This window comes from Phalaenopsis equestris, unplaced genomic scaffold (genome assembly GCF_001263595.1).
Source record: "Phalaenopsis equestris unplaced genomic scaffold, ASM126359v1 Scaffold000154, whole genome shotgun sequence".
Lineage (NCBI taxonomy): Eukaryota > Viridiplantae > Streptophyta > Magnoliopsida > Asparagales > Orchidaceae > Phalaenopsis > Phalaenopsis equestris.
The window spans coordinates 29,383-45,409 of NW_018164596.1; the positions used below are offsets into that span (position 1 = coordinate 29,383).

The window sequence follows — 16,027 nt, forward strand, 5'->3', positions numbered from 1 at the left end:
TCTCCAATTTTGCATCCAATAAAGTACATTTCCCTATTTATTTACACCAAATCCCATGGATGATATACTCTCCCATGAAATCAAATGTGATTCTCCCTATGCTGTAGAAATCATATCCCTTTTCAAAACATGTCTCTTAACAAGTTTTAACATTTCTATTGGTCAGATTGAAAAGTAAATGAAGATCGGACTTCAAATCATCACAAATTATTTTCATTTAAATATGTAAAAAACAAATCTATTCTTCACATAATAATATCTTCAATATAGGGAGAAAGATAAAAAAACTACTCAGAATTCATGAGAATATTACGACAAAAAATGGATTTAATATATAAAAATAAGTTTACAAAATAAAAGAAATAAAAGGCAACTTATCTTACAATCCTTCCCAAACAAATCCCTAGAAGTTCTCTCCAAGTCTTTCTCTCTTTACAATCTCACTCAATTCTCTCTTAGAAGTGTAATGAAGAAGAAATATCTCACCTTCCCTCTTCTCTTACAACCCTAGAAGAAAATCTCCTCTTCTCTCCTCTTGCCTCTCACGCCAACTTTCTCTCTCTCCCTTTCCTTACGCCAACTCTATGAATTCTCTATGAAGTCTTCTCTTTATTTTGGGTTGCCTTCTTTGAAAAAGAATTCAAAATTCCCCTCCAAAAGGCAACTCTTTTGAATTCAAAAGATGTGTCATTTGATCCAAGAGACATATCCCTTCATAAAAGAACCTTCCAAAGTGTATAAATGCATTAAATTACTCTAATAGGTGTGTAGAGTAAGTGTCCCTTTAAAAATTTGCACAAAATTCATCTCGAACCGCCTTAATTTCCAAAATTCTTTGTTTTGGTTCCAAATTTCGTACTTTTTGCAATTTTTGCTACAAATGCCTAAAATTGATTTACCTGCATTAAAAATATGAAAATACCCTTTTTTTAAAGTGCAATATCACCAAAATTAAGCATAAAATATGTGCTTAAAATAGTATATTATTTCAGTGTATCAATATACTATTTGTGATAGCTCCCATCTCAATAGAGTGATTGTGGTATGCTAAGTTACTTTTACATTTTTCATCTGCATTACCTAATTTGCATTGATGGAAAGTCAGCTTTGTTAGATAAGTGACCCATTGTTGGTTGTGTATCCTTAATGAGCATTGCTCGGTATGATATCTCACTAAGCAATGCAAACTATCGCATCTTGATCAACACACATATGTTTGTGCTAAAGTTTTAAGAGGTCTAATATGTGTCACTTAGGCTTTTCTTTCCTTAACTTATTTTGACATGATCCACACTGACTGCACATTTTAAGATGTTGAATCCAAATTTATCTGATAGTCACACTCAAAAAATATAACATAAAAAAGGAGAGAGAGGGGGGCAGAGAGATAGAAAGAGAGTGCACAACAATAAAAAATAAAATGAGAGAACTTTGTATTTTGATCAGCCCTTACTGAAAAAATGAGCCCCTAATGTTAGAAGATAAGGTATAATGTATATAATTACATGCTTTCCCTTGCTTTAATGGAGACATTATTGGTATTTACATAAATGAGGTGGCTATCCTATTGCTCAATCAATTGAGATTAGCGGGTCTCGAGTCAATAAGGTTCATTCGGCCAACTATGTTGCTTGGGGGCTACCAATCAGTTCCTATTGAGTTTCAGTCATCTTAAGTTGGCTCGGTTAGCTTGAGTCAACTTGTCAGCTCCTTTAATCTGACTGCAGACTATTGTCCTCTATATAAAGAGCTCTTGTCGCTAGGATGAGTTTGAGTTGTTGGGTGGAGGGTAAATCACTGTAAACCGACATGTAGCACACCCCTTGAAAAAAGGTCCTCCTGAATGTTTGTGGAGCATATCATCGTAAAAACTTCAGCCTCCTGAGGAAGAGTCTCAGAGATTCTCACAAGGCAACTTATTATGGGTGGGATGAGAATTGAGCTTAGGTCTTCTCTTGGCTTGATGGATCTTGGTCATTGACTCAATCAATCCCCATTTGGTTGACATCAATTCCCGATTTTGAAGTATTAGTACCTGGTCAATAGTTCTTTTAATCTTCTAGTGATGAGACATTTGATTTTCCTTTTGTGGGTCATCCATAGCCTTACTTTCATGTCTCGTCCGTTGGATTTTCTTAAGATTCATGTTGACGCATTTGTGATGTACAATAACAATGTCTAACAAGTCTTTTTAAGGTCTTTGACACCTTTATTCACCTTCTTCATCGAAGCTAGGAAGTACCTTAGGCTAAAGGCTCGGCCTCTACTCTCTCCCCATTCACAATCTCTTCTCTCAACCAAGCCATATGTCATCATCCAAGTAGTGACTAATTATTATGATTCACAGATTGGTATATATAACACTAGCTCAATAGACCATTCTTCATCAATGGATTGTTTTATTCTATCAATGACTAGTTAATTCTCAAGACGGGTTGAAATCATTCCGTTAAATCAATTTAAAGCATATATTTCTTAGGAAATATGTTTTCTAATTCTTCAAGGTGCCCATCTTAACTAATGGAACAATCTTCAAGCTCACCTAGATAAAAAGATTCACTGGACATCGTAACATTCTTTTGTATTATTTCATTATGCATTACTATAACACAAATGACTTAACGCAAGCAAGTCGCAAAACATTGATCGAATTCATCAGAATGTTAATCATTTGCCAACAAGAGAGAATTGCATGACAAGTTAATTGAGGTATTATGAGCCGTGTCGACTAGTTTTCGTGCTTCAACAAATGCTGCTATATAGCTAAACTTTTGGATCAGAATCAATTGTCCCTCTAGAAGTCAAGCTAACCTCTAGCTATTTGGACGTATTATTGTGGAACCAAGCTGCACTTACGAATGATGTATAATTATAAAGCTCAGTCACAAATGGTCAGTTGCTCGCTTATTTACAGTTTTAATACTGACAAACATCATTCCTCTAACTTTTATGAGAAAACATGTATATTTTTCCTTTTTTTGGTTCATTTTTCTTGCACATATGTATTTTACAGTTTTAATAATAATAATTTTGCTAAGAGAAACAGTCCTTTAAGACAAAATTAAAAAATGGCTCGATTTACTCTCTTTGGATGCAAAAAAAAAAAAAAAAAAAAAACCCGCGGGGAACATATTATGGAAAAAACATATATGAGAAAAGTGGAATATCACTCTAACTCGCCGAAGGAATTGATCAAAAAATTAAAAAAAAATAATAATAATAATAACAAACATCATTCCTCTATAATATGAACTCAGTTTGCAACTATGTTTGTGTATTCTCCCCAACATTTTAGCTATGGAATCCCAAACTGGGTTTGCTAAAACTACAAATAATTTTTACCATCAATCCTTGATTAAAACCGTAAAACTATAGAACACAGATTGTTTTCTGAGCTTCTCGAACCGTACTAAGCGCTGCATGTTTTGGTGATCTGAAAGGCGTTGAGTTATTCATCCTGTATCAAGTTAAACAAACTACACTCAGTTCAGCAGTATGAACAAATGCCATTTCTAATATTACGAACAAGTATAATTGAATACTATCAAATAAAGTGACGTGAATAAGACCAAGCTGAAAGTAAAACGCGTCAGATTGATTAACCAATCTAATAGGTTGTCAAAATTCTCTCTATAGATAACTTCTCCCCAGACCTATAGTAGAAAGCTTCATGCATTAAGTACTTCTATTATTTGCTTGATAAGGCTCTGTTTGAGAAAGCACACCGCCGCCGAAGAAAGACGTCTTGGAATGTCTCCGGACGCTGAAGTGTAAGAACGTGAAAATTTTGCCGTTTCACAATGCTCCTGAGGAGTCCCGTTTCGCAACGGGACTTTTGAAGCAGTTTCGCCAAACTGAACCTAAATCTCATAGCTATCATAAGTGTCCATGACCAAAAATGAAATTTAACATATGCATTTATGCGAAGCACTTTATGATAATAACTGTAGGAATATCTTTTACATGCTGAAACATGATCATTTAAAAGGATTTGAACATCTTTAAGAAAAGTATTAAGGGCACTTTTAGAAAAGAACTATATAAAACCCAAATTGGTTACCCAAACTTCGTTGATTTTTTTTTGTGAACCAAAAAAAGAAAACAATACAGATTCGCGAAAATCGCAAGTGCAGTAACGAAGCAGATGTCATCGACATCCGTATCCAAATTTGTTTTTCTTAAAAACAAGCTGGAACTCCATATTTCACTCTATAAATAATTTTTTAATTAAATTTTCATAAAAAAAAAAACTTAATTTTTTTGCACATAAAATAAGTTGCCTGCAAGCCCAACCAAACCAGCCCAAGGTGCACCAATTGTGATACAATGAATCATTTTTCCATATCTCAAGTAATCCTACATTACTCAAATAAATCCACGTTTAGGCTTCATGTTGTTCAGCGTTTTGCCTCAGCTAAATTTATTGCTTCTGTTTGCTTCCATGAAGTGGTTTAATTCCTGTATTGAACATATGATCATTTCAATGCATACCTCCACAGATTCAAAATGATAGTAAGCACGCAAATTAAGTAGTCATATATGTTCATGATCCTTTACAAATTCTAAATTTAAAGGAAGCACAAGTGCATAAAAAGATTTGATTTCCCTTCTATTATTCATTAAGGAGGCTAAAAAGGTGTCCTATGAAATCAATAATAATTTATGAAAATAGTTCCTAAAAATTTGCTTGGAAGATCTACATAGAAACCACTCAATTCCTATGTATTTACATATCTTAACAACTAAACCTCAATTTTTACATACATGTCACCATACCTATGCATAAAAAGTGCATTTGGTGGTATTTTTGAAGTGATATGAAAGATTTGGGTGGCATAAATGTAGTAAGAAAAATTTAGGTGATGGTTATGTAAATACATAGGAATTGGGTGGAATGCATGCAAATGGTCCTTTTTTTCCCCAAAAGCAATTCAGCTTTTTGAACACAAAAAAGGTTGCCTGTAAGCCCAACCAAACGCATACAATGTTCAATTTTTTTAGGCCAAATTTTGAATAGGATTACTTTAATAAATAATATTAGCAATTGGAGCACCTAAATTTTCTTTTTAAAAAAGCAGCAGATGTGCCCCATGGAAATGCGCCCACACCTTTTTTTTATTTTATTATTTATACTGTAATTATTAATATATAGTATATTAAATAACATTATAAATATTATTATTATTTATTATATACATTTAAAAATATTAAAATTAATTTTTGGATTAATTAATAAATTGAGTAATTTTTAATTAGATAAAAAAATAAAATTTAATTGACTAAATAAACTAAGAAATTTTGAAACTTGTAAATTTTATTTCAAATTAAAATATTTACAAAATAAAACAAATTAAATTAAATGAATAAATTGAACAAATCAAATGACCTGACAATTTTTTTTAAAAAAAAAAAACTATCTTCTCCTACAACAAGGTGGAATAGTGCTTGAGTCTGGTGTATATCAAGACTGGTCACAGTAATCGATGACGCAACTGATGTTCTTCAAGTTCTTGTTCAATATCATCGCTATAAGTTGTGTCATGCGTAACATCTCGTGGCATCTAGTAAATTTGTTCATTAAGATTTGACAAAGAATATAATTGTGAGTTACCGAAATCCATGTTTTTATCAGAAATAAGCGCAGACATAGGAATGTTTTTAAACTTTAAATTGAAGCCTCCACCAGTAGTTGTTGTCCACTGAAGGTCGAATGATAAAATCTCAAATGCTGATGGTATAAATATACAGAGACCTCTTCATAACTAGATGGTCCTACATAACTGGAGTGTCTCGCAAATACTGATTGGGTAAGATAAGCAGATGTTTCTCATATTGTTAATCTTCTGCTTCTTGAAACGTAGATTTTTTTGCTCTGCTAACAGAAGATCCTCTTGGAGCATCTGTTGTTGATCGCTTCGCAACAGAAGAAGATGACCGACGTGGAGCTATGAGGACCCTTTGGTCTCACGTTGTACGTCCCTGCTTCAAAATTATATCGATCAGGCCGATCAAATACCGCATAATCAATTGTGCACTGATTCTTCCACTCTGTGTGATAGCTCCAGAATCTCGTCGTAACCTTGTTTCATAGAACTAGCACTTGCTCCACAATCCCCTTCATATCTTTTGGTGATGTTCTAGATATGAATAAGGGAATCCAATAGTAGAATTCATAATTTTAGATTATTACTAGTTATTATAATAAAAAAATATTAGTAGTTATAAAGGAATGCAAAAACACAAAACTTATCACTATTTTCTCTCCTGGTGATCGTGCGTAATAGGTTTCAAGTGGCTGAGTTGGAGGCTGAGTTAAGTGGAGTGAAGCTCAAAATCAATACCATTGCAAATAAATATATAACTCTTCCTCTCTGTCTCTTTTGTTGTGGTTATTGGCACAATAAATGCTCGACAATTATTGCATAAGCTCGATATATTTACTATGATATTGCTCCTACTTAAATCCTGATTTACCTCCTCCATCGACTTTCTGAAAACCTTCTTCGATAGGTTCAATGTTTATTGACTGGGTATCTGAGAACTGATGCATAACATCATTTGAAAGGTGACACTCGATACATTCCAATTTATTATTGGAACATGTGCAGTCCAAATGTCCATGCTCTCAAAACAAATGCCATGTAATAATGCAATATTTACATTTATATACAATGTCCGGATAATTTGCGGATGAGTTTATAGATTAAATTTAGTTAACATATATAGTTAATCAAGATTAATTAAAAATGTTTAGTATACCTGATTCTGTCTGAGTATATCAAGCTCATCCCTATACATCATGGTATATAGGACCGTAACGTCTCAAACCCACTCTTCATTGCCCCACATTGTATTTATAATAATGAGTCTAATATAATTAGTAAATTGTTGTGTTTAGTTTTAAAGTGAGAAAATAATTTTGTACCTGAACCTGAGGGATCTGCCCATTATATCCTGAGGAACTGGAACATGAACAGTTGGTCGACCAACATGTAAATGCTCTCATGCTCATGTTTGAAGCAAATGCAAACATCCGTCGATCATAGAGTTATAATCATTTCACCTGATAGATTTATACAATGTATGAATAAGAAAATTTAAAAAATTTTAAACTTGTATATAAATGCAAAATTTAATTTGTCTTACCGACGGGTAAATAAAATGTATAGGTCATCGCACACCACCGCTCGACCAATACAGTTATAAAATTGTGATCTAGTTTGATGTAGGTCAGTGCCTAATGCATTCTAATCCCACAATTTTGATTGCATACAGGAATCATAAGCACTCGATCTGCCCTTCTCTTAACACTACGACATGACAGGCACATTCCAGAATCTTTTACCATAAAACTTAAATTAAATTAGTTAGAATGTTAGATAAATATTTCATGTGAAATTAATTAACACAATTATTTATATTCTTACAATATCTAAAGTAACTGCTGCTGCACGATGTGCTTCACCTAAGGATGCAATATTGGGAGGTAGGAATGTTCATTGTGAAGTGGATCATCAAGCATGGTGGGGGTTTCCTGCCAAACCGCTTCCTCGGCTATCTCTACTAAAGTGATCATAGCATTAGTAAACGGAAAAACAATTGCTTCAATGAAAAATAATTATGTAGAAGCAATGAAGAGTTAAAATTTATTCTAATTACAGTATTTTATTCGAACATACTAGTGCTTGAATTATATGGACATGTTGTTTGACTATGCTCCGTGTTTTTACAATAATTACATATTCTTGTGCTTGTGTTTATTGTCCAGTCCATTGTGTTCCTTATCCTACTTGTCCTTGGAAGACCACATCTTCTTCTAAATAGGGGGGTAAGTAAAGTGATAATAACTTCATGCGGTTGTATGGTGGCCACGGTTCCTTCTCAGGTATCATATGAAATAATGCTTCATATGTGTATTGACAGAAAATCCAACATGAAGTATTTTGAAACAAAAGTCGTGTGATCTGAACATCTGGCCCCCAATGCTGCAATCGCATGTACACATGGTCAGTGATAGATTTTTTGTTTATTACATGTGTATGAACAATTTTTCTGAAAAAATAATATCAACATGAAATGCCCTACAAACCATATCAAATACCTAATATTCAAGATTATTTATGCAGGTTGGCTAGAGGAATTGAAGGGCCTCGCACTCATATCTTTGTAGAGTGGATCTTGTGCGCAGGACAAAGTGAGAACTCCCATCTTTAGTCAAGTGCGACATATTGCTGGATCATTTAAAGAATAAAACAACCAAATTATAATATAAAGCACATATAAGACCCTGAATTGGGAGACCCCGTGTACGTCAGAAACCCGTTGAAAAACTTAGATGCGCTTGTTGTCATTGTGCCAGATCGAGCTCCACCATCACATGTTAAAGTCCATTTCATAATAGCTTTCTCAATCAACCAACCGCAGGCCGCTCTCTTAATTTATTTAAAATCGTTCATGTAGTTCATCGGTATTACCCGCCTAATTCATTTTGTAACAGTCGACATCCCCAATTGCAAGATGTCTTAATGTCTTCTTAAAATTTTCTTGTTGATGACGTATGCATGTCGATGTGCAACCCATGGGAAAATCTCTCTGCAGTCACGAACCAAACACGGTGCCTATCTGATATATTACATAGATCTCGATGGGTCTGGATGACTTCCAACAAAGCATGTTGTAGAAACCATACCCACTACTCAGTATTCTCGGACTCAACTACAGCAAATGAAGTGGAAAAAGTCCACCATTTTTGTCAATTCTTACTGCGCCCAATAGATTCTCTCTATATTTTCATAAAAGGAATGTCTTGTCCATACTAAGCATGGGTCGGCAACATCTCCACCCGTATAAATTGCGGCCAAATGCCCAAACGATACTATCGAAATGAATATTATTTTTAACTTCAATTTTATACACAATGCTTGGTATTGCATGGCGTATTGCTTACATTAGTCAAAATAAGGAGCAATAAAACTCCTCAAAACTACTAAGTATTGATTTTATTACTTTTCTATGTGCATTCATGCTTTGACGAAATTAACGTGGACATTAAATTTCGCCTCCATCCGAGCAACAATTTTTTTGGGCTTTAGGTCAAGTTTTTGCTTTAAAACTGAACCAACGTAGTGACATATAAACTTCGAAGTGCAGTTTTGGTGTCCAGTTGGCATTATTGGATGACTAAATGTATGGTCCGACCCAAGTACTGATACTTTCCACGCACCTACTAATCGCTGACTTTTCGCAGCATGTTGACGCCACTGACACGAACGGGTTTCATGATTGAAATTTACATATTGAATTGTAAGTCATTTTTTATTTGAAGTTGTTTTGACATCCTCTATATTATTAATTATCGACCATCCATTTATGGCACATTGCAGAACATCTTTATTTAAAATATCGTTCTCTCATATAATACATCCGGAATAACATCATCTCCATGTAAAGGCACATGAATTATGGGAGCATCACATTCTTCAACTGCATCCCATTTTATAGTAGTTCGAATTGGCGCGATAAATCGATTGTTTTCTACCAGTTACTCTAACATCTCTCTATTTAGCACTGCGTATTGGCGCAAAAAAATCGTGCCCTGGTGAAACGGTATTCGGCTCACCATCTCACACATTATAGTTTTTGTTTGCCTCTAGCTCGCTCGAATTGTCACTGGTGCCACTATCCATCATTTTGTATTCGTTGTTAGCATCCTAGCGCATATTCTGTTACTCTCACCGTGTGACTAACTCAACATGTCTGCTAACGCAAGGGTGGGATGAATGTGATAAATCAAATGATCGACGTGCACTATAATTGTCCACTGGTTGGTCAGGTATATCATATAACCCGGTGTCCTATGTGTTGAAAGGAACTGGAGTTGGTCTACAAAGTTGAAGTCATAAATTTTGGGAAGTTTACAGTAGATTCCTCTAATTGTTATATCAATTCAGTATATAGAATTTTTTTTACCTATAAATTTCAGGGACATATTCAGAAGGGTGTTAAGGACCACAACATTCGAAGGACCAACAACACTTGAAGAAGAATCGACATCAAAAGCGTCAACATGCAAGAACTCAGCCTCAAAAAATATAATTATTATGTATTTTGTGTCTTCTAACAAAATAAACTTAAAACATTTGTTATCATTGGCAAATGTTGTAATGAAACCCCCGCTAACCAGCAAACGACAAACTATATTAACGGTATGCGTTGAAGTATCCTTACATAGTCTACGAATTATTTTTCTATTTAATTCATCTAGTGTTATGAATTGTGAGACTTGAACGAGATGATTACGTTCAACACTATAGGTGGGAGTTAATTCTTCTGCGAGCCGCAACTCGCCATCAAAATATATCAACAAGTGTGACAAGTTCATACTCATACTTAAAAATTAGTTCTGATGCTGCAGTTGATTTTATCTAAATGTAAGAGCTAAAATTTACATAAGCATAATTAAAACTTATAACAAAATAAATTAAAAGACATCATAAAATGCTAATTATTCGGGTATATACAATGGAAAATAATGCATTCATAGCTATAAAAACTTCTAGGTGAGGAGATGAGTACAAAGACTACTAACTTTCCATACACTTCTTAAATAGTTTAGGCATTTTTGACAAATTTCCTTGTAGCTTCAAAAGCATTACATTATACATATAACTCTAACCTAAACACTTTTTTGTGCATGTTTTTCACATAATAAAAAGTAATTATTTCCAACCTATTTCATGTTTCAATTATGTTTGAATGCAATGCAAAGTACTAATTGTTCTTCTATTGACATTATAAAATGCTAACTGTCCTAGCATGTAATAAATAATTCATAAAAAAATCATGGGCAAGAATAAAAAATTTCAACGTAATCAAAACAATTTAAAGAGTTTAGAGAATTACTAAATTTAAAATGTTAAAAATTTTGTAAGATCTATATAGGTCATTGTTACACCAAACAGTCGAGATATTATTTCAACCTCATTCGGACTACTAGTCCTACGCCGTCGAGATTCCTGACTGTATATAGTTTCATACAATATTAACATTTTAATTGACATTTACTTAAGTCTAATTAAAATTAATTCAATTATAACAACAAGTAATAAGAACTGCAAAATATAAAGTGTTACTTGTTATGATATATGCAATGAAAAAAATGCATTTATAGTTATGAGAACTTCCAAGTGAGGAGGGGGATACAAAGACCGCTTACGTCTGTATCTCTTCTTAGACAATTTAGATCTCTTTTGACAAAGTTCTTTATAACTTCAAAAGCACTATATTTCATATACATATAACATTAGCCTAAGAACAATTCTATTATGCTCTTGTAATAATAAGTTTTGCACGATAAAAATAAAAATAAAAAAACAACAATAAACTTTAAATTAATTTCATATAATACTAAATCGTTCGTACATTGCTAACAATGATATGCAAGACAATATCCTGATGATCAGAGCAACAATTTAACATAACAAAAATAATTTATAATAGTTTCAAGCAGCATTTCGACGCGTCGTTAATAATTTAAATATATTACAAACAACATTTCGATATAGTAGAAATAATTAAAGAAATAAAAAAATGTAGGGGCATAATAATGTGGGATAAAAATTTTTTGAAAAAAAAAATTAGCGGCATTTCACTACATCGTATATAATTTAAAACAATAACTTGCATTATAACATATAACTGAAAATTAATGAAGAAAATTAAAAATATTAAAAAAAAAATAGGCAGTATTTCACTATTTCCTAAAATATTGAAAAAAAAAGGCAGCATAACAATATATTAAATATGAAAAAAATATATAAATAATAAAACTAAACTAATATAATAAATACTTAAATAAAATTAAGAGAATATTATTACTGAAAAGAGGAGGAGAAAAAAGTATAGGAACAGAGAAGAGAGCAAGAGAAAGTGAACAAGAGAAGAAGAGGTGCAAATTTAGGGGGGCGGGGACGGTTGATGAGCTTCTTTTTACAATTTGGCCTCTTTTTTATAACTTCTGTGACTCAATTATTAACAATGAGTGCAATGTCCAAAGCAATTAAGAAATAAAAAAAATGTGATTTTACTCGGGCAATGAATCATTACTTTTGCTAAAGAACAAAAGCTTGGATACAATTCAGGAAGAAATATTAATTAAAAAAAAAAGGTTCTAATATCGACAAAAAGGCTCACCTCTGTCTCAGTCATCACCGTCCCACAATCACTGCTGCATCATTGCCGCTTTGCCCCACATTCTCTTCCTGGAATCTCCTCAGCTCCGGATGACCATACCGAGATACAGCAACTGCGTAGCATACTATCACATATGCAAAAACCAGAAATACGAGGGAGAAGAACTGCATATTGGCTAAGAACTGCCCTCGAATCTGACTGTCTCGTGTGACGCACTTGATATCGTTGTCATCTAGCCTGCATCCCCTCGGCATCATGGGTCCATAAAGAGTGAAAGCGGTTTGGTAGAACCAGAGGCCCTGCAGAGTGATGCAGACGCCGCTTGAGAAGTCGACGGCGAGATTTTCGGTAAGGAAAGCACCGGCGATGCTGGAGGTGATGCAGAGGCCGATGAGGATGACGAGGATGAGGTGGTAATAGCCTTCGAGACCTGTGTGGGCGGTTGAGTGGAAGTAGAAGAGGAGGTACTCGGCGGTGAAGGCGGCGGAGGCTAGATGGCAAAGAGCTCCCTCCGGCAACGGAAGCCATCTGAATAAGTTCAAAGTTTCCTTTTTTAACACTACAGGTAAAAACAGAAAGGCGAAAGACACACTACAAATTTTCTACAGGACAAGAGCAGGGCACTATTCAGTAGCATTAATACTTGATCAGTAGCTGAAATTTTTTTCTTAAAATAACATACAATATGCAAGCATTCATCAAGGACTTTTACAGCACAAAATTAATATTAAAAGAAATGATGACGATGAGTCTTCAATTATTAAACTTAATTTATGTAAGAAATTAGTTAAAATTTATATTATACTCATATCAAAATCAGAATATTAATTTGTTTATCATAAAAGATTTCATAACTGATACGTATGGACAGCACTTTAAATTTTAATTTTCAGCGATGTAAGGAAAGACAAGAAAACTTTTTGGTTTTTGTTTGATTTGTAGGAACACAATTAAAGGAAATCAAATTAATTAAATTGAAATAAATTTCATCCGCAAATCTATGAAAAGAATGAGTTTTTATTTCTAATGAAAATGACAATCACACAGAATTTTAGATACGGTTTCTCTGTTTCATCTCTTTTAATCTCAAAAAAAAAAAAAAAAAAAAAAAGTTCTAAAGAGTAATATGTATGATTCAAACTCGCAATATCATGATATTACTGTGAGAAATTATATTCGCAATCACTATATCACGAATAAGTGCACATTAAGGGTTTTTTTTGTTTTGTAAATTTGAGTTAAATTGATAATTGTTTATGAGAAACTATATGTATTCATGTTTTTTAGAGAAATGTAAGTATCTATGAATTACAACTAAAATCAAACAAAGAACGCCCGATATAATGTCATTTGCAGCCACTCCAATATCTTTAAATCAAGCATATCCTTCTTAAAAGATTAATGCTTACCAGAAATTTGTTGACTGAAGCCAAATTTGTATATAATATACAATATGTCCATCCCTTTATTAAATGAAAGACAGTTAACATATTCTTTTGATGTCTTGAGTGTCCAATAAGTTGGAGCATTTTTTTTTTCAAGGTTTGAGCCTTAAATATCAACAAGGTTAAAAATTAATCGTTATAAATGTGTTTCAAATTTAGGTCTCCTAGAAAATATTCTGTCAACTTCTCTACAAACCCTGCAATCGAGAAATTTAATTTAGGTAGACGACAACATCCAAGTAACCCATATCAAGTCTATATATTGCACGGCCAAAGCAAATCATTATTAAGAATATGTAAAAAGAATAGGAATAAATATGAAGGGCTAAACTTTACTTTTTACATTTATATCACTCAAACTTTATAAATCACACAAAAAAAATATCATTTTTTTAACTTTTATAAGTGGGATATATCATTTCATGTATAAGATAGTATTGAAATTTAGGTTTTAGATATGTAAAAAAGAATTGAGTGTTATTCTTCCTAAAAATAAAGCAGATGCAAAAACCTTTCTTTGAGACTTCAAAATCAAATGATAAGGAGCTATTAATTTTTCATCAATCCACCTCATTAAAAGAGCTCAAGTGTTCTGAGGTTAAATTAACTTGAGGTGTATGTCATTTATCAAAAGGTAGAGTAATTTGTTCTGTTTTGCCCCCCTTTTGAAACGTTTAGCTTCCGAAAGTTCCGGTAGGCTTCTCAGAGCAGCCTTTAGAGCAATGGAGAAAAACTAGCACTTTTCTCTATCACCGTTTTCTCTTCCAGTCATCTTCTCAACCGAAATTTGCCCGAAAACAAAAATCAAACCTTCGAGAGTTTAAACAAAACAAGAATGAAGAAGCTGACCTGGTTTTCTCAGAGAGAAGCGCCACCGCACCGTAGAGGAAAAACATCAGGAGCATGCCGCCGTGCTCGAAATCGTTCATATGTGCAGGGTTTAGGATCCTCTCCTCGCCGACGAAGAAGTGGAGGTGAGTGGAGTACAGGAGCTCGATGCACATGTCGATGAAAGCGCCAATCGTTATTATGTAGAGCTCGAGGTGTCGCCATCGCCCTTCGCCCATAGCACCCCAAACCCGCACGCGGAAGGCCGACGGGTCCGATGCGTACCTCACGGCCGCGCTCCAGACGTGCCATGCTCCCACCATGATAAACAGACTCCCTGGCAACACGTGCCCTTTGAACGACCCCATCTCTTGCGAATCAGATCAATCCAATCGAATCAGCTTTTCTCTTTGCTTTCTTTTCTATTGACTTCAATCTCGATCGCCAGTAAGAAGAGAGAAACAAATGAAATGATCGATTGATGGATGTGAGCTGAAAGACATCAGCAGAAGGTTCTAAGGATGGAAAAGAACAGGTAAAAGAGTTTAAATTTAGTCTTGCGTAATGATAGGGGGCTGGATCACTCGGTTTAATTGACAGCAAAATTTTTGCAGGGCGATAAGTGAAGCTAATAAGCTAAACTGGGAAAGATGAAATACAGGGGATGATCGGCGCTTTTTCAGGCTTTGGATGCAGGACGTTGACGTTTGGCCCTAATAACGAGGACCTCAATTCCACTGAAGGATGAGGATTGCGAAAGGGGAAAAAAAAAAAAAAAAGGTAAAAAAGACAAAGAAGCAAGAGAATTGCCCTCTCTCTCCCTCTCTTAAAGTTCGAGAGGCAGAAGAAATACAGGAGAAAAGAGAGGATGAGGATGCTGACGTACCTAATAATCAGAAGCGAAATGATAGCCAAATGAGATAAAATACAGGAGAAAAGCAGAGAGCGAGGTGAAAAAGGCGAGAGAGTCCGGCTCTTCGCAATTCTACGATCCCAAGGAGAAGGTAGAGAAAATAGGAAGAGAAGAAACTGAATAAAAGGTAAAACGATATTTTTCTCTTTTATTGAGAAAAAGAAGAATCAGTTTTTATATGAATAAAAAAAAACCTAATCTTTCTCATCTCCGCGTTAGGGTTTCTGAAAATACTTATTCAACGAAGCCGGCGGGTGACTTGGGGAAGCCGGCGATGACACACGGCTCGTGGATCACGTGGTCCTCGGGAGGTTGTGCAGCCATGGCACATTGCGGAGTGGATGGACCCTGCAGATTGATTTGTTCTGGCCATCGATGGTCGAACCATCCAACGGTTTGTTTTCTTTAATAATTATTCGGGCTAAGGGTCTGTTCGTTAATTTAAAGCGCCGGCATTGGTAGGGCTGTCAAAACGGCTCGTTATTCACGAACAATTCGTATACGGCTCGTTAAGAAATTTGTGTTCGACTCGTTAAGAAGTTAACTAGCCGAACACGAATAAATATTTATCGTTCGTGTTCGGCTCGTTTTGGCTCGAAATACTACTAATCAATTTTATATAGATATATATCTCTAACCTAAACACTTT

The 16,027-nt window shown here is 34.3% G+C and overlaps 1 protein-coding gene across 4 annotated transcripts; it reads right to left on the minus strand.

Annotated features, from left to right (window-relative positions):
* Nucleotides 1-3,230: 3,230 nt before the first annotated feature.
* LOC110021961 (transmembrane protein 45B) lies at nt 3,231-15,760 on the minus strand. 4 transcript variants are annotated; one of them, XR_002293714.1, is made up of 4 exons: nt 14,487-15,562; nt 12,193-12,720; nt 6,926-7,063; nt 3,231-3,457 (listed from the first exon to the last, which is right to left on the minus strand). XR_002293714.1 is itself a non-coding variant. In XM_020720697.1 (4 exons), the coding sequence occupies exons 2-3, from the start codon at nt 14,831-14,833 to the stop codon at nt 12,207-12,209; spliced, it is 861 nt and encodes a 286-aa protein (XP_020576356.1). In that variant the 5' UTR covers nt 14,834-14,957; nt 15,352-15,760; the 3' UTR covers nt 3,231-3,457; nt 12,193-12,206. The 4 variants fall into 4 exon arrangements, 3 of the variants coding, with proteins under 3 accessions (XP_020576356.1, XP_020576355.1, XP_020576357.1); XM_020720697.1 differs by lacking the exon at nt 6,926-7,063 and having other exon boundaries at nt 14,487-14,957; nt 15,352-15,760; XM_020720696.1 differs by lacking the exon at nt 6,926-7,063.
* Nucleotides 15,761-16,027: the final 267 nt, after the last annotated feature.

Excerpts from the sequence above, each read along its gene's own strand:
- LOC110021961 (XM_020720697.1), bottom strand. The coding sequence starts at position 14,833 with ATGGGGTCGTTCAAAGGGCACGTGTTGCCAGGGAGTCTGTTTATCATG. Across the intron at positions 12,721-14,486 it reads CTTCTCTCTGAGAAAACCAG|ATGGCTTCCGTTGCCGGAGG; the intron begins GTCAGCTTCTTC and ends GAACTTATTCAG.